We start from the raw sequence: 21,253 nt of genomic DNA on the forward strand, positions 1-21,253 counted from the left end.
CTGCGCATCGCCCCATGCGTGGGGCTGGACGGCGTCAACGTGCTAACGAGCTAAACATGCTAACGAGCTAACCGCGCTAACGAGCTAACCGCGCTAACCCTAAAATCCTTTCATTCTCTCAAAAGTTGATAGCGCGCCTTATGTATGAATTCTGGTTGTGCTTGGTGGCCGCGAACCGATTTTATGTGGTACACGGCGCTCAGCAATCTGTCAAAAATGTTTGAGTACGACTTTGGTAAGCTACGGAGCTGCACCGCTTGATAGATTGTCGGCGCATTACGGCTACCGAGGAGCTTCGCGGAGTGATACGTACTGTGCATCAACGTAATATTACCGTATTGTGTGTGTATAAGGACCATAAATGGCACCTGTAAGAGACGTGGTTATGAAGCGGATTTCAAACTCCAGGCTATCAGTCACACAGTAAAACTTGGGAACAGAGCAGCTGTAAAATCTGTCTGTCTTTGTTATTACGCTCAGCGTCTTTTAGTTTACATTTTGACTGCACAATTGTGAGCTCTTTGTTTAGCACAAAAACAACCTTGTTTTCTTTTATTTATGGAGCATTATTATTTAATGAATGCTCATAATTTAATTTTGAGTAATTTCTTCATGTACATCTGTGCTGTATGTTAATAAAAGTGCCTGTGTGACATCTGGGACACAGCTTTGACTAAGAACTCTTTTTGTTCTTACTTTATGGCTTAAAAAAAATATCGAGATATATATCTTATATCGCCATCCAGCTAAAAAATATCGAGATATGAATTTTGGGTCATATCGCCCAGCCCTACCCTGGTGCATGCTGGAATCAGCACACAGACAACTAGTAGAACAAGTGTCATTTACCTTATTAAATTCATGACAGCAACTGGGTCATTTTTTCCTCTCCACTCTCTGTTCGCTGTCTAACTTTGAACTCTGGGGATCTAATACTGTTTGAATATTCTACGGTCTATTAACTCATGTCCTAATAACATTTCTTGATCGGAGGTTTGATCAGAGGAAGTTAATTTGATGAGCCTCTTCGACGGCTGAACTGATGCTGAAACGTTCCCGGTGGGGTGGCACACGTGACAGCGACTCCTGAGCACAATGTCCCACTTTTGCTTCCACAGCAGCTGCTTGAGGAGTGACTGTTTGGACACTAAGCCTTGTCACTTCTGCCCTGTTCCATCTACCTGCCTGTCTGTCCACTCTGTCTCTCCAGATCAACAACAAGACCAATGTGGTCACCAGTCCTAAAGAGCCTGTCCCCACTCCTTCTCTGGTACACTGTCTGCCTGCCTTGCTGCCTGTGTTTGCATGACTCTGTCTCTAACTGTAGATCTTTCATTACTTCTGCTCTGTGTGATATTTTACTTTCTGTTGTCGATGGTCACTGTTGTTTTCTTGTTCTTTCCATTTGAAACGTCTTTGTTGTAACATGAGGGTTGCTTTGTACATTGCTCCATTGCTACACATGGGCTACATTCTCCTTTGTTGTTGATGCCAGCTGTAATGGTACTGGGACCATTGCAAGCCAGCTGTGGCTAATACACTGTTGGTTGTTATTGCATTGAGACAATTAAGGTATGAAGATGGAGGAGTTCCTCGATGTTAGAGGCCGGCAGGTACAAAGGTCGCTGTTAGCAAAGCAGAAGGGAAACAGATCCGACTCATAAAACCAGATTTATGAAACACGCCAAAGTCAAATCACAAGTTGTAGTTTTCTTACACCCCCAGCTGGATGCCAGTATTCACACTAAAGTTCACCTCCTTCATGACCCTAATATATCCTCACCAGAGTGTCTGCTAGGTGCACCTCTGTACAACTGCTCATCAACACAAGTATCCAATCAGCAAGCTACACAGGAGAAACTCAGTGGGTGGGGTCAAGACGGGCTGCTGAAGTTCAGAGCATCAGAACATCGAAGAAAGACAGTTTTAAAAAGCGTGGGTAGAAAAGCTGGATGGGCTGCAGTGTGTATTTTGGAAACTGCTGATCCACTACGGTTTCCCACCCAACAATCTCCTGGCTTCACAGACAATAGTACCAAAAAGAGAAAATATCCGGTGGGCGGTAGTTCTTTGGGCCAACAATGTCAGAGCAGGATGGCCAAACTGCTTCGAGTTGATAAGAAAGCAACAGTGAGTCAAATAACCACTGATTATGCCCAAAGTATGCAGAAGAACATGAAATGGGGGCTGTTTTCTTTGAGCACTATTTCAACAGCACAGCCGCCCTGAGTGTCCACCCATCTTATGACAGCTGGTTCCAACTGGTTAATGTCTCGTACTGGGATCAGTCCAGACCAGAGCACCACTGGGATGTGGTGCAGCATTATTTGGACCTGCAGCTGCACAATGCTGTTGTGTCAGTGTGGACAGGAAGCTCCAAACCTTGTTGAATATATGCCACAAAAGGCGTACCTAATAAAGTGTCTGGCAGAGGAGAACATAAGTAGATTTTTTATAAACAATAACCTCACGTGGACCTGAAATTGATCTCATCTTCAAGTCTAGAGAACAGTTGTGAGGTATTTTGTTCTGGCACCCGTTCATGTCCAGGCTTTAAGAACAGTCTAGTTTAAATATGTGTTAGTCCCCGTAGTCTCCTCTGCATTTAACCCACCCACACAGTGAGTGGGCAGCACCCACAGAGAGTGGGCAGCACCCACACACTGAGTGGGCAGCACACAGTGAGTGGGCAGCACCCACACAGAGTGGGCAGCACCCACACAGTGAGTGGGCAGCACCCACACAGAGAGTGGGCAGCACACAGTGAGTGGGCAGCGCCCGGGGAGCAATGTGTAGGGACAGTACCTCAGGGTAGCTGTTCAGTGGATTCAAACCCCCAGCCTTCTGTCCGTATCTGATTGCAATGATCAGTTCATGAGTTGACAAACCCGTCACATGTGCTGGAATCACAGACGTGATTGGTGATTAAAGCTTGTCTTTAAATGGATATCAGAGCTTCTTGTGTTTTCAACCCCTGGTTCATAAATGAGACAGACGTCAGTCCACTCAACAAATCTGCATCCTTCTCTAAATGTCCCTCACTAAGTCTGATAATGCAAACATGCAGTTCAGATTAATACTTCCAGGTTCCTGCACCAATATAAGAGTGGGGCTCGTGTAGCACAGTGGCAGAGCTCACTCACAGCTTCACCCTGTTGACAGGAGTTGGTCTGCCTCAGGTTCGCAGCTGCTGAGTTTGGAGTTGACATGCAGGGAAACCGTCCTGATCACGTGTCTCTTTATAGAAGTACTTTGATGCTTCAGTGAGCGTTCAGCTCTTTACAAACATTACACCACCATGTGTGTTCCTGTCGTTGTCATCCTGGCACTAAGCAGAACCATCTGTGGGTGTCGTCGCAGCTTTCAGTGCCAAATCATCTCGTGTCTGCAGTCGTAGTCATTGCTGTAGTTGCAGTTTTGTTTGTAGTGATGACCTGTTTTCCCTAAATAGCAGCTGTTAAACTTCCCTTCACTGCTTTCACTTGAGTCCATTTTGCTGAACGCCTGCGTGCCAGTCTTACTAATCGACTTTCACTCAACGTCTCCTCCTCCTCTCAAATCAGGAGCCTCAAACCACTGTTATCCACAACCCAGCTGATGGAAATAAGGTACACGGCTGATCGCCTGCTGATCTGAAGCTGCTGCTGCTGTTCGTCACCATTTAGACTAGAAGTTTAATGCTGCTTCTGATGATGGTGTTTGTGTGCCGTTGCTCTAATTCAACGTCATGCAAGAAAACAGCCGAGAGATCTGTGAAATACTGCACGTTATAAACTGTTGCATGTAATCATTTGGACGTAATCTTGGTCATCTGCTTACTGTGACGAATATCATGTTTAATGTTTAAATTGTGCATCGTGCTGAGGTTGTTTCTTTGGAGAAGCATCATCATGTGCTGTGACCAAGCAGCTGTGCATGTTGTTGGACACAGCAAAGAGACAGCACATGGATACCAGAGCCATCCTCAGTGCTTCTCACAGTGTTGTGCAAACGTATGGATCTACATCAGCGCGTAAATCCATAAGACATAGACAGAAATGCATGCTTGTGTTATTGCTTTGTGGAGTGAGGATATTGTGATAGCTCATATGTTATATGTGCGTAGTCTGCTGTGTAGATGCATATGCAAGCTGGTAGGGCTGCACGATTTTGCATAAAATGAGAATCACGATTTTTTTGGCTTAGAATTGAGATCACGATTCTCTCACGCTTCTCTTTTCCAGTATAAATATTTATTGCACTTATTAACTGCACATCAACTTCGTAACAGTTGAGACTGAACATAAAAACAATAAATAAACATAAAACAACAAATGTCTCACGTTTTGTTGTTGCAGCAAAATGTTGTCCTGCTTGAAATTCCGTCTCCACCGTTGCTCGACGCTGCGTGTACAGAGCAGGTAGTGCAACAATAGAAAAATAGTTGCGGGACGGCACTGTGTAGCGTTTGTCTAGGGTGTTGATCGTTTTCCTAAATCCCTCGTTTTGCACAGTGTTGATGGAGCCATATCTTTGGTCAGGTGATAAGTGATAGCCTCCGTGATGTCTTTGTGCCTGCGGGAGTTCGACGTGTATAGGGAAGCGCTGTCTAAGGTTCCCGTTATTGATGTTTGGGTGGTTGACCGGGACGGATTTTCTCCTGTCACTTTCTTGTCATCCCTGACGTGCTCGCCGTGGTTTTTTTCCCTGCTAATTTTAGCATCACACGGCACAGCTTCTGTATCACGTGGTATAAGGCTCCGCCCTTGTCATTTGTTGAGCAGGAAGAGTGAGCGCTTGTTTTCATGCAGAGTACGTCCCGGGTCAAAATGCAGTACAATCGTCGTCTTTTTAAAAAAAAAAATTTTTAATCGTTGTCATTTGGAAATGAGATCGCACATAAGTATGAATCGAGATCGCGATTTTCTAACGATTAATCGTGCAGCCCTACAAGCAGTTGTTTCATGTGAACAAGGATACAACATATTAAAGGGTTGAGGATGCTGCTAAAGATAAAACTGCCTTAATGAGACAAAGTATTTCAAACATGTCCACTTTAATCACATCTTGATGCCAAGTCCACTGTTAAGCTTCAAATGATAACACAAAACAACATTTTGGTCCCTGAAAGAAGAAATTATTGAATATATGAAGCTTTGAAAGTAAGAGATTTCACCTTTCGTAAGACTTCAAAAAGGCAAAAAGGGGGAAAACCAACGTTGGTAATGAGTAACAAGTCCTGACAAGGTCATTTTTGTCTCATCTGATTTTAAACTATCGTTTTGAGCTACACAACACTGAGACATGATTTCTGAGAAAGCCAAACAAATGTCTTCAGCATTGGCTTTGGCCATCTGCTCAATCTGCTGATTTAACTCCAAGTTGTAACAGGTGTTCAAGTAGGTGATGGTGAAATGCCTGAACATGGAGCAAACTGATGTCAGTGAAACTGTTATACTCAGGCTTCCTCTGGTTTGTCCTTCTGCAGGAGTCCAGCGAGAGCGCCAACACGACCATCGAGGATGAGGACGTGAGAGGTAGGGCGGTCCAGATGTAAACTACACCTTGTTCACAGGATGACACTGCTTTGTCTGTTTTTACACTAGTTAGTCAGTGAGTTCAATATATGTCTGAGTACTGACAAACACACAATGTGCCATCATCTGAAGAAACACAGGAACAGATGAAAAGCAAAATCTTTATTTATCAGGAAGCATGTATAATGTAAACAGAATTGGTCCTAGCACTGAACCCTGTGGAACTCCATAATTAACCTCAGTGTGTGAAGAGGACTCTCCATTTACATGCACAAACTGGAGTCTATTAGATAGATATGATACAAACCACTGCAGTGCAGTACCTGTAATACCTACAGCATGTTCTAATCGCTCTAATAGGATATTATGGTCGACAGTATCAAACGCTGCACTGAGGTCTAGCAGGACAAGCACAGAGATGAGTCCACTGTCAGAGGCCATAAGAAGATCATTTGTAACCTTCACTAAAGCTGTTTCTGTGCTGTGCTGAGCTCTGAAACCTGACTGAAACTCTTCAAATAAACCTCTGCAGATGATCTGTTAGCTGTTTGACAACTACTCTTTCAAGGATGCTTGATATGAAGGATTGATGACAGCTGGCTCACAGATGGCTTTTTCAGTAGCTGTGGTTCAGTGAATTTAATGTCAAATCCAGTGCCGTTAATTTCTCTCCCAGTCTCTTGCATCTCGTGTTTAAAGGAGCTGATGTGTGTCTGTTGTGTGTTCGCTACAATTGTGACCTTTTGATAGAGCAGATTCTCAATCATTCACATAATTCAGATGTATTAATGTGCATGCCAGCCTATACACGAGACCTTTGCTTTACAATGGCCTCCATTGTTGCTCGTCCCTGTTTCTCTGTTGCATAACTGACATTAGTGCGTGATGCTAACCTTTTGCGCCCAGAAGAAGTTGTAACGATTGACGTCCTGTAGCCTCCACGGACCGTGATCTTCACAGATGACGTTATGATTTGTAGAGAAGAGAAAAGGGAGCCTGGAGAAGTGAAGTTATGCTCTGCAGATGAGAGGAAGTCATTAAAAACACGCGTGTAAATGAAATCAGATGAAGATGCACTTAAATGCCAACACACGGTGAACAAGAAGAACAGGCGGGCTGGAGTGGGCAAAGCTGAGTGTCAGGGATGACTGGTGATCTCAAGAGTGAAAGGGAAGGTGGTGCAGGAGCTGGAGGTGGCAGAGATCACTGGGGGTGACCAGGACGAAGAAGGTCAGAAATGAGCCAATCAGAGCGATGGCTGAGAGTGAGGGTATGCAGATAGAGAGCTGAGGGGGACAAAAGAGGGTGAATATGCAGTTGGCAGGCAAAAGGAGAAGAGGAGGAGCACAGATGAGATTCAGGGATGTGGTACAGCGTGGGCACCGGGGTCACCTTACATCACTGCATCGTTCCTCCATGAACATCGCTGTGCATGCTGTCATTTCCTGCATGCCTTTCATGTTCAGTGTTCTTCATCTTCTGTTTTCTCCATCTCACTCTCCTCTTCATTCCTCCTCCATCTCAATCTCATTCTCCTCTTTGTTCCTCCTCCATCTCCATCTCACTCTCCTCTTCATTCCTCCTCCATCTCCATCTCACTCTCCTCTTCATTCCTCCTTCATCTCCATCTCACTCTCCTCTTCATTCCTCCTTCATCTCCATCTCATTCTCCTCTTCATTCCTCCTCCATCTCCATCTCATTCTCCTCTTCGTTCCATCTCCATCTCCATCTCACTCTCCTCTTCATTCCTCCTTCATCTCCATCTCATTCTCCTCTTCGTTCCATCTCCATCTCATTCTCCTCTTCATTCCTCCTCCATCTCCATCTCACTCTCCTCTTCATTCCTCCTTCATCTCCATCTCACTCTCCTCTTCATTCCTCCTTCATCTCCATCTCACTCTCCTCTTCATTCCATCTCCATCTCATTCTCCTCTTCATTCCATCTCCATCTCATTCTCCTCTTCGTTCCTCCTCCATCTCATTCTCCTCTTCGTTCCTCCTCCATCTCATTCTCCTCTTCGTTCCTACTTCATCTCAATCTCATTCTCCTCTTCGTTCCTCCTCCATCTCCACCCATCCTCTGATTTCTCCATCTCAGCACCGTCCCCCTGCCCCAGTCTGCAGATCTACCACCTTAAGCACTTGGACCCCTTCACTTCTCACCTGCCTTCATCCAGCTGCCTCTTACCCACCCCTTGCCTTTCGTGCTCTTTGTCTTCATCGTCTTCTGCTTCGTCCTCCTCTTCTTCCGTCTCCTCCTGCTGGTTCTCTCCCAGTGTTTGGCCCAGTGGTGAGGAGTGCTGCCAGTATATCCTGCGGGCACTGGCGGCCGCCTTCGTGCTCCTCTTCTTCACGTCGTCCTTTATGATCCTTTTCACTGACCATCACACCATGTGTCACTGCGGCCCCCAAACATGCTCACAAGACCCCGGCCCCCAGAGTGGCGTGCCCCTCAGTGACTCCATCGACTCCCAGTGTAAGTCGCCCTCCTTAATGCCTGAAGCTGTGCGCGTCACTTTATTGTTGATATTATCTGAAAATGTCTCTGAGCAGGGATGAAGAACATAATGACTGATGTGATCCAGATCAGGACCTTTGTCTCACGCTCTGTTAGAAAGCTTCCTCACAGCAGTGTGTGCCGTTAGCTCTGCTTCTTTAGACGCCAACTTAGAATCAGCTCCAACAGGTGAAGAGCGAGCGATGGATGTTTGCTGACCAGACTGTTTATGCATTCAACCAAACCAGTTTCCCTGCTGCTGTGGGACAGCGCCACTCACTGGTCACTGTCACCACTACACTTTGTCCTTTTTGCTTTGGCAGCTTTTGGGTTGGAGGTTTTGACTCATCCTGCTCATAAAATGAGTTGTTTCGTTTTCTTTAGAAAGCCTCTGATTAGAGTTTAGATCCTTATTGTCCCTGTGAACATAATGACTGCTGATTGTCTTTGTGCTTTATTACAGACTGTTTTTGTCCTGACTAAATCTGTCATAGGGAAAATGTGACTGATTACCTGTAAACCAACTTTGGATTTATTATTTTGCAAGATTCCAGAAAGAAAAAGCAGAAAAGGAGCGTTTAGGTGATCGTGTTCATAAATGATGTTAAAGACGCTGAGGGTGTGTAGTTCTGTGTCGTTCCTGTGTAGGGCCGCATTAAACATTTGCTTCATTTGTTCATAAAGTTAATAATGATGGTGAGAAACCACAGCAGCCCCTGAGCTGTTGTTTCTTTTTGTGTTGTTGTTAATAATAAGTATTAAATTAGACTTTATCAGTCACAAGCCTTTAAAGTAAACGGGAGTGACTCAGCATTCTGACTCCTGCTTCACCTCTAGCCGTGTCCAAGTACTTGCCAAATGTTGCCTTTAATTTTCCTGTTATTCAATGAAACCATTTCCTTCATACTATTCTGACTGAGTCATCTCACCCGTCCTACCCGAGTCTCGCCAACACTCGGCGTGTTCTCCGTGACCACATCCTGAATCTCCTCCGTGGTGTGCCTCTGTTCCTCCTGCCTCCATATTCACCATCTGATGTTCACATTTCTAATCGTGTCCATGCCACAGTCACAGCATCTCCAGTTCTGCTCCAGCTTCGTCTCCTTTCTTTGGTGATGTGATCTCCAAAGCGTACATGATAGCAGGTCTCACTTGCATCTTGTAAATCTTGCCTTTTCCTGCTCTCCTTCTGTCATAAGTAGCCCCTGATATCACTGCCTCGCCCTGCCTGCACTCTACCTGCTCCTCCACCTGCTCCACCCCACCCTTTGCAGCTTCAGCCTCATGGCACCTTAAACCCATCTGCCACCCCTGACTTCCTCATGCTCATGTGCTTTCTATAGATGTGCAGAGACACATTGCAGCTCCTTTGATCATCACAATCAGTGTTTTCAAATCAAACAGCACATCTGTAGCGCACAAGAAGCCATACTGCTGCTCGCTGATCGTCACCTCTCCTCCATGGTTATCTCCCATACTGACGAACTTACGAGTGATCAGAAACATTGGAAATAATCAACACCAAATTGAACCCAACCCTGTGTGCTTCTTCTTTGCATGATGGTGAAATATAGTTTCATTGCACGTTGCATGGATGGTTTTAATATCCATGCCATTTTATTAGGGAAGTGTTAGGTACCTTAATACCTAATAGGGTACTTAATAATAGGTACCATAACCTTAATAAGGTAGCAACAAGTGAAGCAACACTGTTGCTCCACATGTGGGAATATCTCATGGTACTTGCACTAGCAACAGAGGGTACAGAAAGAGGTTCCTCAAACACAGTGAGCACCCAGACATGAGGTGTTTCTGTGGAAGACTGTGGGAACGACACAGGAGTGACCAAACAGCCGGTCCATAGCACAAAGTAAGGAAACCATCTCTTCACGGCACGACGGACGGGCGGTTTGAGGGAGGAGCGACACATGTCGAACTGGAACATCACCAGAGGTGCTTACAGCACCAACTGTCAGCCATCTATCACACAGTCCTGAAATCCCTGCTTTGATGGATGAATGGAGCAAACATGAAAACGTCCCGACACATAAACCTGCGCTGACACGATCGCCTCAGAGATGAAGTATCTGGACTCCCATCAGCATGTAGAACTTGGTGCTTCTGGACTGGAGGTGCAAATAGTTCACACAACAGTAGCGTGTTATTAGTCGTGGTCTGGTGTTTGATGGCTATTCAGCCACTCAGTGACCTACACGCTGAGCTCCAAGTAAAGTTCTGGTTGTTGTTTAGGAGCAACGTCGTTGGCAGATCTTAGTCTGACCAGAATGAACCTTGTTATAAAACTCTCATTAGTAAGAAGAAAACCGTCTGTGAACTGGTCACCCTGGAGTTCAACTGCCAGCCTTTCACAGAAGCAGCCAATGACCCGGTGCAGTTGTTGAAGATGCTGTCTTTGGGTTATGTTGTGCAGTAAGATTCTTGTTACGTCTGCACTGTTTGACTTGATCATGTTGTGTGACTCTCTTTCACTAGTGCTTGCATGCAAAGCCACATCAGTACTTATTGTGTCCATTCATTGTTTCCTAGCTAACCTTCTTAGCACGAAAGGTAATGTTATCGAACCAAGCTGACCACACTGACCTCCCAGCTTTTCCTCCATCTCCATGTAACATTGTGCTATTTAAGGTGGAGCCCACGCTCATGCTGTGACGATGAACTCATGCTGTCTTTGTGTTCCTGTTTTTAACCTTTAACTGTGTTTTCATTATGTCAAAGCTGTCCAGATATCCCAAACTAAAGCGATGTGTCTCTGTCCCTCAGCTCGAAAGCAGGAGATCATCAAGGCCACTGAGCAGCTGATTGAGGCCATTAACAATGGAGACTTTGAAGCCTACACGTTAGTCATTAAAGTACTTGTCAGTAAACTCTCACACGTTCATATGTTTCCATAAAGCTAATGAATGTGTTGCCTGTGTTCTTTCAGGAAGATATGTGATCCTGGTCTCACATCCTTTGAACCTGAAGCCTTGGGTAACCTGGTGGAGGGCACAGACTTCCACCGCTTCTACTTTGAGAACGGTACAGTGTTCCTGCGGGACATGGTCTGATGAAGCATCGTAGCTGTCCCAGTTTAGGCTCACATTTCCTGTAAGAAGTGCATCGCGTGCAGAAGCCACTGTGGAGAGTGACTGCATCCCTTTGTGTTGCACTGCCTCATTCACCACCTGTTGCAGCTCTGACTCATCTATTGTCTTTATTACGTTGGTGTTACATTGGTGTTACGTTGGTATCACGTTGGTGTTATGTTGGTATCACGTTGGTGTTACGTTGGTATCACTTTGGTGTTACGTTGGTATCACGTTGGTGTTACGTTGGTGTCACGTTGGTGTCACGTTGGTATCACGTTGGTGTTACGTTGGTATCACTTTGGTATCACTTTGGTGTTACGTTGGTATCACTTTGGTGTTACGTTGGTATCACGTTGGTGTTACGTTGGTATCACGTTGGTATCACGTTGGTATTACGTTGGTATCACGTTGGTGTTACGTTGGTGTCACGTTGGTGTCACGTTGGTGTCACGTTGGTGTTACGTTGGTATCACGTTGGTGTCACGTTGGTGTTACGTTGGTGTCACGTTGGTGTTACGTTGGTGTCACGTTGGTGTTACGTTGGTGTTACGTTGGTGTCACGTTGGTGTCACGTTGGTGTTACGTTGGTATCACGTTGGTGTTACGTTGGTGTCACGTTGGTGTTACGTTGGTGTTACGTTGGTGTCACGTTGGTGTTACGTTGGTATCACGTTGGTGTCACGTTGGTGTTACGTTGGTGTTACGTTGGTATCACGTTGGTGTTACGTTGGTGTTACGTTGGTGTTACGTTGGTGTCACGTTGGTGTTACGTTGGTATCACGTTGGTGTCACGTTGGTGTCACGTTGGTGTCACGTTGGTATCACGTTGGTGTCACGTTGGTGTTACGTTGGTGTTACGTTGGTGTCACGTTGGTGTTACGTTGGTATCACGTTGGTGTCACGTTGGTGTCACGTTGGTGTTACGTTGGTGTCACGTTGGTATCACGTTGGTGTTACGTTGGTGTTACGTTGGTGTCACGTTGGTGTTACGTTGGTGTCACGTTGGTATCACGTTGGTGTTACGTTGGTGTCACGTTGGTGTTACGTTGGTATCACGTTGGTGTTACGTTGGTGTCACGTTGGTGTCACGTTGGTGTCACGTTGGTGTTACGTTGGTGTCACGTTGGTATCACGTTGGTGTTACGTTGGTATCACGTTGGTGTCACGTTGGTGTCACGTTGGTGTCACGTTGGTGTTACGTTGGTGTCACGTTGGTGTCACGTTGGTGTTACGTTGGTGTCACGTTGGTGTCACGTTGGTATCACGTTGGTGTTACGTTGGTATCACGTTGGTGTTACGTTGGTGTCACGTTGGTATCACGTTGGTGTTACGTTGGTATCACGTTGGTGTCACGTTGGTGTCACGTTGGTGTTACGTTGGTGTCACGTTGGTATCACGTTGGTGTTACGTTGGTATCACGTTGGTGTTACGTTGGTGTCACGTTGGTGTCACGTTGGTGTCACGTTGGTGTCACGTTGGTGTTACGTTGGTGTCACGTTGGTATCACGTTGGTGTTACGTTGGTATCACGTTGGTGTTACGTTGGTGTCACGTTGGTGTCACGTTGGTGTCACGTTGGTGTCACGTTGGTGTTACGTTGGTGTCACGTTGGTATCACGTTGGTGTTACGTTGGTGTCACGTTGGTGTTACGTTGGTATTACGTTGGTATTACATTGTCTCGTGAAACAACGTGGAGCGTTGTGGACTTCTCTGCTGTAGCGATGAATCTCCTGAGTCCAAGCCATGAAAATGGTAAAGGGCACACTGGCTTGTGCAGCATGTTTGGACATGAAATGCTGGTTGGGCAGCAAAACCAACATTTACCACAACAGAAAGCAGTTGTTAATCAAGAGCAACAAATTCAACCAGTTCACCTGGTTGCTCTCTGGAGCGGGTTTCCTCGTGCGTCCCAGTGTTTTCCAGCACTGTTGGTTGATGCAGGTCATTTTCTTAGTATCTGAGGCCTGGATATATTCAGTGTATTTCCATGTTTCCGCAAAAGTTCAGCCGTGTTTGTGGTGTTACTTTCCAACACGCTAACACCCTGTCTAAAAAACCAAACTTGTCTTGCATAAATTACTCTGTACAGTCTTGGGTTTTGTCTTCGTTTAAGTCTGAGAAGCAGCTGCATGCTGCTGCCACACCAGCAGGTCGACACCAGAGCTCAGTCAGCTGATGCATCAGCGTTTTATACGTTTTGTTAAGACTTTAAGCCAGATTTGTCGCTCACTTCAGTCATTTAGATGTGACTGATGCTGGATATTGGCTTGGTGCATAGCTAATACCTTCTATGAAATGTAAATGTAATTTAAGAAACTAACTATTAACAGAGTTAATAGTTAGTTTCTTAAAAAAAATAGAGCCACTGAAGCCTCTTTCAGTTGTTATATGCCGAGCAATTTCACATATTTGTAATTATTAATAATGCATCGGATGCTTTAAAGCTAATATGTGGTCCCTGTCGAGTGTTTGGTTGTGTCACAGTGTTGTTGTCCTCTGCAGCTCTGTCTAAGGGGAAGCAGCCCATCCACACCATCCTGCTCAACCCTCACGTCCACCTCATAGGCGATGACGCCGCCTGCATTGCCTACATTCGCCTCACCCAGTACATCGATAGCAGCGGCATGCCTCGCACCATGCAGTCAGAGGAGACTCGCATCTGGCACCGCCGTGACAGCAAGTGGCAGAATATCCACTTCCACCGCTCCGGCTCTCCCACCGTTCCCACCAAGTAAGATCGCCACCAGATTGCTTATAATGTTTAGACACATAGGAACAGTTTTAATGAGTGTGTAGCATCAAGTCAGTTAAACCCCAGGGATATTGATCTGATCAGTGTAGTGGGAGAGAGTGGGCTGATGGATCAGGTACAGCTCCTTAACCATAGGTAGGCCAGAGAGCCAGCAGTGAGACAACCCCCCAACAGGAAAGGTTTTAATGGTGACGGCCATTGACGTGTTTCCCTCGTCATCTTTTCTCACTGTTTATTCCCCAGTTTTGCATTTGGCTCGGGTCAGTGTCGCTGCTGTTAGCATGAAACAATATCTAGACCAGGGTCGGCACCTCCGGGCCTCGAGGGCCTGCAGGTTTGAGATGTGTCCTTGATCCAACACAGCTGATTTAAGTTCTCCAGAGGCCTGGTGATGAACTAATCATCTGATCCAGGTGTGTTGACCCAGGGAATTACAGAGGTTGCACAAATAGTCCAGAACATCAACATATGCTGGGAGACACAGAAACCCTCTCAGGTGTTTTAAGCAACCGGCCGACGAGTAAACATGCTCTTCTAACACTCTCGAGACACAAAGCGTTCCAAGTTTTGGTGTCGTAACCAGTAATGTTGGTGCTTTTGTGTAGAGATCATTCTGCATGTGCTGGTGTTGGTTGATCGGACGAACATGTTTGTTTAAATCACCACCCTGCTCGATTTCCAGAATAAAACAGCAGGCTGCTCCTCCGTCACATGGACATCTGACCACAGTCTGGACAAAGTATTCGAGAACAGCGTTAAACATTCAAACGAGACAAAGTTTCCCTTTAACAGCTTGACACGTATTCCACGTCTAACGAGCCGTAATGCCCAGTAACTAGATCAGAGCAGTGGGTGAAGCTGACTGTGTGGGTTTGTGTCTGACTGTGCTCCACTTTCAGCTGAGATGACCTCCACCACCTTCCAGCCTACAGCAGTCAGCTGACTGACTTCTGCCGTCTTTCCATCGGATGCCCAAGCCACGCCTCCCCCTCGTTTGCTAGCGCTCTGCCCTCTCAGTGTGTTGTTTACATTGTCGCTGCTGAACTGAAGTTTATTCTAAATGTAAAGGAGTTCACACTTTGACAACATCACTTTGTAGAGAGAGTGCAGGGTGTTCAACATATCTCTGTTTGCAGCATTTTTATTACTGGTTTCTTGATATATTCTTTTTTTAAATAGAAGTGGACTCTAATGGTGCCACTGGTTCCACTTGATTTTAATGGGCTAGTCTGTGAAGCTCCCAGTCAGGATTACACATGTTGTGCTATTGTGATATTTTTACCTTTTGGCACAATGACCGATATCAAACTTTTTAATCACGTTTCTGTTTCCAGACACAAGCCTGCTTTGTTTGGCTGATCCATAGGTTTTGGTAATCATGTAATTTGCTCTTTGCTTGATCCATATGAGTTGACTTATCTTACTGATGTATGTTTACTAGGAACTGTAACTACATGTTTAAAAGGGAAACCGTTTGTTTTAGTGAGTTCGGTCATCACGGAGCATCGTGGGAGGAAGTGTAGACATAGATTCTTAAAGCCATTCTGACTCCTGCCAGTCACATTTTCATACAATAATAAGTTAATTATGTGAATCTGTTTGTTTACATTTTACAGTGTGATATTGATGCCTGTCCTTCTCCTCACTTACCTTTAAGAACATCCTCCGTATTTCATCCTCTGCTTAAAGTCGAACCCTGTTTAACCGTGTAAATCAGTTTGCTAAGTTTCATCACTGACCGGGTTACTCATGCTCAACACTCATTATGTTACGCTATAGTTATTTTAGTGCCACCATCTGACTGAAAGGGAAACGGTTGTTGTGGAGATCACAGGGAACAAACTTTAATTCCAGATTGAATTGAGTGCAGAGGAAGCCGTTAAAGACAGTCACAGGTGTGTTTTTCTGTATTAAATAATCACTGAAATATTTAGAGAACTGCTTCGTATTGATTTCTTTGATCACATTTGTCCATTTCAAAGGACACTTTGGGTTTATCTTTGTGATTGAACTGTATGATGGGCTGCTGGTATTTAATGTTGCCATGATGGGCCAAGCCTGATGTTTAAGAAATCTCAAATAAAATGTGATTTATGCCAATGAGCGATTTGTTTTTTCATTCCTTATGTGAACTCTGCATCAGTGATATTTCTGAAGTTTTGCTGCTGATGTTTAGCTTTGATATTTCTTTTTGTGCTTTGATGCTGATTGTGAAAAATCCTGCTGAACCTGCCCGCCCCCGCCCCTTCATCCTCACTCGGTTTCAGCAGATGCCGCCCCTCCCTGACTTATTCCTGTTAAAAAGGGGTTTTTCCTTCCTCCTCCTGTCACCAAGCTCTTGCTCGTTGGGGTTTTCTCTGTTATTGTGGGGTCTTTACAGTATAAAGCAGTAATTTTGTTGTGATTTGGAGCTGTAGAAATAAAACTGAACTAAAACAAAATGTTGAAATAATTTGATGTAAAAATGACCAAGTTACCTTCACATCTTTTAGAGTTTTTCACTCAACTCTTGGTACCCCTACAGCTTCTCGTGTTCCTTCTTCCTGATGTTGCTGTCATTTGAACCGCTACATCGATCACTACGGCCGTCTTCTTCTGTTTGTCTACCACCACTATGTCCGGTTGGTTAGCCACCACCATTTTGTCCGTCTGTATCTGGAAGTCCCACAGGCTCTTAGCTCGGTCATTCTCCACCACCCTTGGGGGCATCTCCCATTTTGACCTCGGGACTTCCAGGTTATACTCGGCACAGATGTTCCTGTACACTATGCCGGCCACTTGGTTATGGCGTTCCATGTATGCCTTGCCTGCTAGCATCTTGCACCCTGCTGTTATGTGCTGGATTGTCTCTGGGGCATCTTTACACAGCCTGCACCTGGGGTCTTGCCTGGTGTGATAGACCCCAGCCTCTATGGATCTTGTGCTCAGAGCTTGTTCTTGTGCTGCCATGATTAGTGCCTCTGTGCTGTCTTTCAGTCCAGCTTTGTCCAGCCACTGGTAGGATTTCTGGATATCAGCCACCTCCTCTATCTGCCGGTGGTACATACCGTGCAGGGGCCTGTCCTTCCATGATGGTTCCTCGTCTCCCTCCTCTTTCTTGGGTTTCTGCTGCCTGAGGTATTCACTGAGCACTCGGTCAGTTGGGGCCATCTTCCCAATGTATTCTTGGATGTTCGTTGTCTCATCCTGGACTGTGGTGCTGACACTCACCAGTCCTTCCTTCTGCTTAGCGTACAGCCTCAGGGTGCTGGACTTGGGGTGAATGCATGCATCAAGACCATGCATGGTCAGTGGCTTCTATCTCCTCCTTTGGCCAGGTTATTACCCCAGCAGGGTACCTGATCACGGGCAGGGCGTACGTGTTGATGGCCCGGATCTTGTTCTTACCGTTCAGCTGACTCCTCAGGACTTGCCTGACCCTCTGCAGGTACTTGGTGGTTGCAGCTTTCCTAGCGGCCTCTTCATGGTTTCCACATATAAGTAAATAAAAACATCTATATATAAACATAAACATAGTGACTACAACCCAAGACTAAAATCTATCCTGTGTATTTGTGTGCGAGTTAGCCAGATTACACAACCAAAGCTTGTGAAGAAGAGTTTACAAAGAGTTCTCAGGCTGTGTCAAAGGAAACACCTACTAACATCACGCACTAACACATACTACCACACAATCCCAATTCAAGAGAGTGGAGACGTGTAAATAAAAGCAGAACTTAATAAGAGAAAATATATCAGGTGTGCAACAGCAGCAACATGTCTCAAACAACGTTGGTCAGCAAGCAGCGTCTTAGAGGTTCACCGATGTGCAAAAGCACTGCTTAGAGTATCTATAATTTCACATTATTACACAGAATTATGTTTATGTCCCTACTTATGTTTGTTGCTCGTTGTGTTTTGCACCTACAAAACCTCGTAGACATCGAATTGACCACAAACTCCTCGAGTTCAATGTTATTACATAGCACCGAATCACAACAGTCTAAAAATGCTTTATATTGTCAGGTAATACAATACCTCATAAACCAAGCTGTTAATGTAAAACCTCTGTGCTAGCTGAGGTCCAACAGCTAAAGCAGGAAGGGGAACTCCAGGCCTCCAGTGTCCTGCAGGTTTTAGACGTGTCAGCTGATTCAGACTGCTGAAGGACCTCCTCTACATGTCTGGAGGTTCTCCAGAGGTAATGAACTGGTGTGTTGCAGGACTGCAGGACACCGGCCCTCGAGGCCCTCCCCACCCCCGAGCTTAAGCCTGGCCAAAATCCCAAACACGTGAGCAGTAATCGAGCTTTTCACATATTTATGACCTCATGTTGTAAAGAACAGAGGACCAAAATACCTCCACAAACTCTGAGACTGATAAATGTGCATTCAAAGCAGCATATCTGGCCCTCCTCTGTGTATCTCTGTAACATTCGTAGTATAAAGATTCAGGTTTTATCAGATACACTAAAATTAGCATAAGATAATACGAGTAAGTCTTCCCAAAGCTACAATCATAAAACCGTGTGTACAGTTGGCACTTTCTTCAGCATTAACCGATTTACAGAAAACTCACCTGCTGCAGGCTCAGTTCAGCTTTGACCAGTGTTCTCCCAGAACTCCCAGTGGACAGAAATATCCTTCGTCTTTGCCACAAACTCTTTGAAGTTATATGTGGTGAAAAAATGACAACGGGCATCATTCGAGACATGTACAGTTTTATTGTTGTGCCACAAACACACTGCAGCTCTTTTACCTCATTAGCATTTTTATTTTGATCATCTGATAAAGTCATACATGCCCGCATAAATATTTGCACTGTTAATATGTATATATTGTCATCACCATGGAATTAAGATGCTCCGTTATGAGATTGGTTTTATCTTTTTGACCTTTATTCTTTCAGTGGATCAAAGTAAATGGCAACATTGTTACATGGAAAATATGTAGATGAACAGCAAACACACGTAATCATGTCTGAATGCGTCGCAGCCGCCTTATAGCAACACAACTGTTTGTCTGCGATGGCAAAGGAACAAACAAAGGTTTACCTGTAGCTTCAAAATACATCCAAACTCTCTCTCACACACACACACACACAGCAATAAATAAAGAAACACAGGTGTCACAAATGAAGCGGGTAAAAGCCTCGGCCTGGGTTTAAAGTGGCTTTAAAGTCAAACGTGGTAACAGTGATGACAGGAAACAAGCAAATCCACGACTACATTATTTATGTGTTGAAAAACAAAACTAAAGGACAAGTCTGCTGTTACGTGTCTACAAATCTGACGAGAAGCCCAAAACCAACAGAGTGTTACTGGGACCATAACCAGACTCTAAAAGGACCCACTGGTTTCTGTTGGAGCGATCAGTTGATCTAATTAGAGCCTGTGGGCTGTTCATTTTCTCTTTAATCGCTACCAGAGGTCTCTTCCTGTTGATAGTTCTTCCTTCCGACTGTTACCAACTCATATGGTTTTTGCTCCAATGTCTATTTTCCGTCCATAATTTGCTAAACGAGCTTGAAGAACACTGAGACCATGAAACCTGTGATGCCATTTTTCCTAATAAATCAAAGGCAAACTGTCCATTTTCTCACAGACTCAACACTTCATTTTATATTAAAGTCAGTGTTGCAGGCTGGAGGAAATGTTGCTGCATGCATGGCCAATGACAGCTGTGTGCAGCAGAGGAGCAAAAGCAGAGCTGGCGTTGGGTTTTCCTGTAGATTTGTTGACAGTAACAGTCAAAGCTGCGCTTTAAAAGGTGTGGAAACGCTACGAGTAGCTGCAGGTAAGGAAAAGCACCAACATGAAGCACGAGGACATGAGTGCTGCACCGAAACATTCATCACTACTTTCTTTCTCCGTAGACACGGCACACACAGGTGACAGAAACAATGCTCCACACGTGCAGGAAGGACAGACACGTGGATAAAGTAAGGGCAGATGACAAAAGGTGTGAGCACACAGCCTTTGTGAACAGATGGGCGGGTTGATGTCGGCTGAGTTTCTGATGATACGCATTCACACTTTATCTGGCATTAATCTCATGTGTACTGTGGCCGTTCTGCAGCTGGTGCATGTACAGCAGGTTCAGGTGGGCTAACGTGGTAAATGCTTTGAATTATTTCAGCTTCTTTCCAGTCCCAGCTTGACTTTTTGTCATCAACTCCCCTATGTACAAATGTTTACACGAGTTCTTCAAGAAGAGGCCGGTGCGTGAGGCGAAACATCCGAGACGCGCCTTTTCTTTCTAATCCGCCTTTGGTGCATCGTACCTACATCACATCAAAGCAGCCGCAGGAAGCGAAACACGAACAAAAATCATCAGGACGGTGAGGGGTGGCTATCTTTGGTCACAATCAGAGCGAACATCTATCGTTAAAGCACAAAAATACGGTTCCAATATCTGACAAACCAAAGAAGAAGAAAGAAAAACTCCAGTGATGAGCAGGGACAGAGGGCGGTTCGATCTGAGGAAGTGTACGTCACCAAAAGCTTCAGTGGAAAATGTAGATCAGTGGAAGCAGCTGCTCAGCTAAGGTTTTCATCCTCCTCCTCATCCTCGGTGTCCTCACAGTAGCGCTGGAGCAGTCGGTGCAGGTGCTGCTGCAGCGCATCAGGCTGCAGGGCATCTGCGGTGTTGTCCAGGCGCTCTAGGTGCACATGCTTCCCCTGAGCATCCCTCACCACGGTCCTCTTCTGGCTGCGTGAATTACGCATCTGGCTTCTGCAGGAACAGGAAACAGTAGTAGTTCATCCAGGATCACAGTAAGTGGCTGCAGACTGCCAGGCTCCACGTTTGTTTCATAAAGAACAATAAATGCATCACCTTCATTTCCATGTTAATGAATCATATCGCACCACATGATGCATCATGCTTTAACTGTTGTTTAAATATTTGCATCAGGATTTGAAATGTTTTTCTGATATTTCAGATTTCTAGAACCATCTAAACAAACTCAGAATCATTGTGTTGTTTCCTAAATCCCTAATAATTTTAACTGTATTGCATCTATACTCGTGTGGTTACATGGTGTTGTCACATCTAAAAGGATGCTGGTTTGAGTCCAGCTGGAGGCTTTGTTGTTGGATCAAATCAAATGTGGCGACGCCCTTTTAAAAGAATGATGTCACACATCATGTGGACTGAAATGAAAAACAAGTTCACTCTTATATTCACAGCCTGTTCTCTCTCTAGCCCGCTGGAACAAAACGTGGCTGAAACAAGCATCAGAAACCAGCAGAGCATAAGCAAACATTAGCATATTCTGCTGTCACTTTGCTTTATTACTCACTGGTTGTACCAGTAATGGCACCATTGTTTCATACCAGGAATGCCAGTAATGTGAAATATGTGTGTCTGCATCTATTATTGCTACACTGCACATCTCAGGATCTGATGAAAACAACAG

General features: G+C 45.1%; 2 protein-coding genes across 38 annotated transcripts in view; one reads left to right on the forward strand and one right to left on the reverse strand.

Annotated features, from left to right (window-relative positions):
* Nucleotides 1-15,958, forward strand: part of LOC147300638 (calcium/calmodulin-dependent protein kinase type II delta 1 chain) — a 75,609-nt gene extending 59,651 nt beyond the window's left edge. For 4 of the 17 annotated variants that reach the window (XM_086284961.1, XM_086284963.1, XM_086284962.1 and 1 more), the window contains 7 exons: nt 3,564-3,608; nt 5,468-5,516; nt 7,616-7,993; nt 10,796-10,871; nt 10,959-11,053; nt 13,606-13,834; nt 14,755-15,958. In XM_086284961.1, coding sequence (XP_086141087.1) covers nt 3,564-3,608; nt 5,468-5,516; nt 7,616-7,993; nt 10,796-10,871; nt 10,959-11,053; nt 13,606-13,834; nt 14,755-14,758 — 876 coding nt within the window. In that variant the 3' untranslated portion in view covers nt 14,759-15,958. Of the gene's footprint in view, nt 1-1,210; nt 1,271-3,563; nt 3,609-5,467; nt 5,517-7,615; nt 7,994-10,561; nt 10,583-10,795; nt 10,872-10,958; nt 11,054-13,605; nt 13,839-14,754 lie in introns of those variants that run through there. The other 13 variants (XM_086284958.1, XM_086284960.1, XM_086284965.1 and 10 more) reach the window with 8 other exon arrangements.
* A 2,576-nt stretch (nt 15,959-18,534) lies between these two features.
* Nucleotides 18,535-21,253, reverse strand: part of ank2b (ankyrin 2b, neuronal) — a 152,624-nt gene continuing 149,905 nt past the window's right edge. For 18 of the 21 annotated variants that reach the window (XM_086284934.1, XM_086284948.1, XM_086284935.1 and 15 more), the window contains one exon: nt 18,710-20,568. In XM_086284934.1, the coding sequence (XP_086141060.1) occupies nt 20,373-20,568 (196 nt within the window). In that variant the 3' untranslated portion in view covers nt 18,710-20,372. Of the gene's footprint in view, nt 20,569-21,253 lie in introns of all 21 variants that reach the window. The other 3 variants (XM_086284944.1, XM_086284928.1, XM_086284941.1) reach the window with 2 other exon arrangements.

This window comes from Aulonocara sp. 'chitande type north' Nkhata Bay, unplaced genomic scaffold, assembly GCF_057382095.1.
Source record: "Aulonocara sp. 'chitande type north' Nkhata Bay isolate Kocher_YH1m ecotype deep benthic unplaced genomic scaffold, A_spYH_male_GT1.1 unmapped_scaffold_20, whole genome shotgun sequence".
Classification (NCBI taxonomy): Eukaryota; Metazoa; Chordata; class Actinopteri; order Cichliformes; family Cichlidae; genus Aulonocara; species Aulonocara sp. 'chitande type north' Nkhata Bay.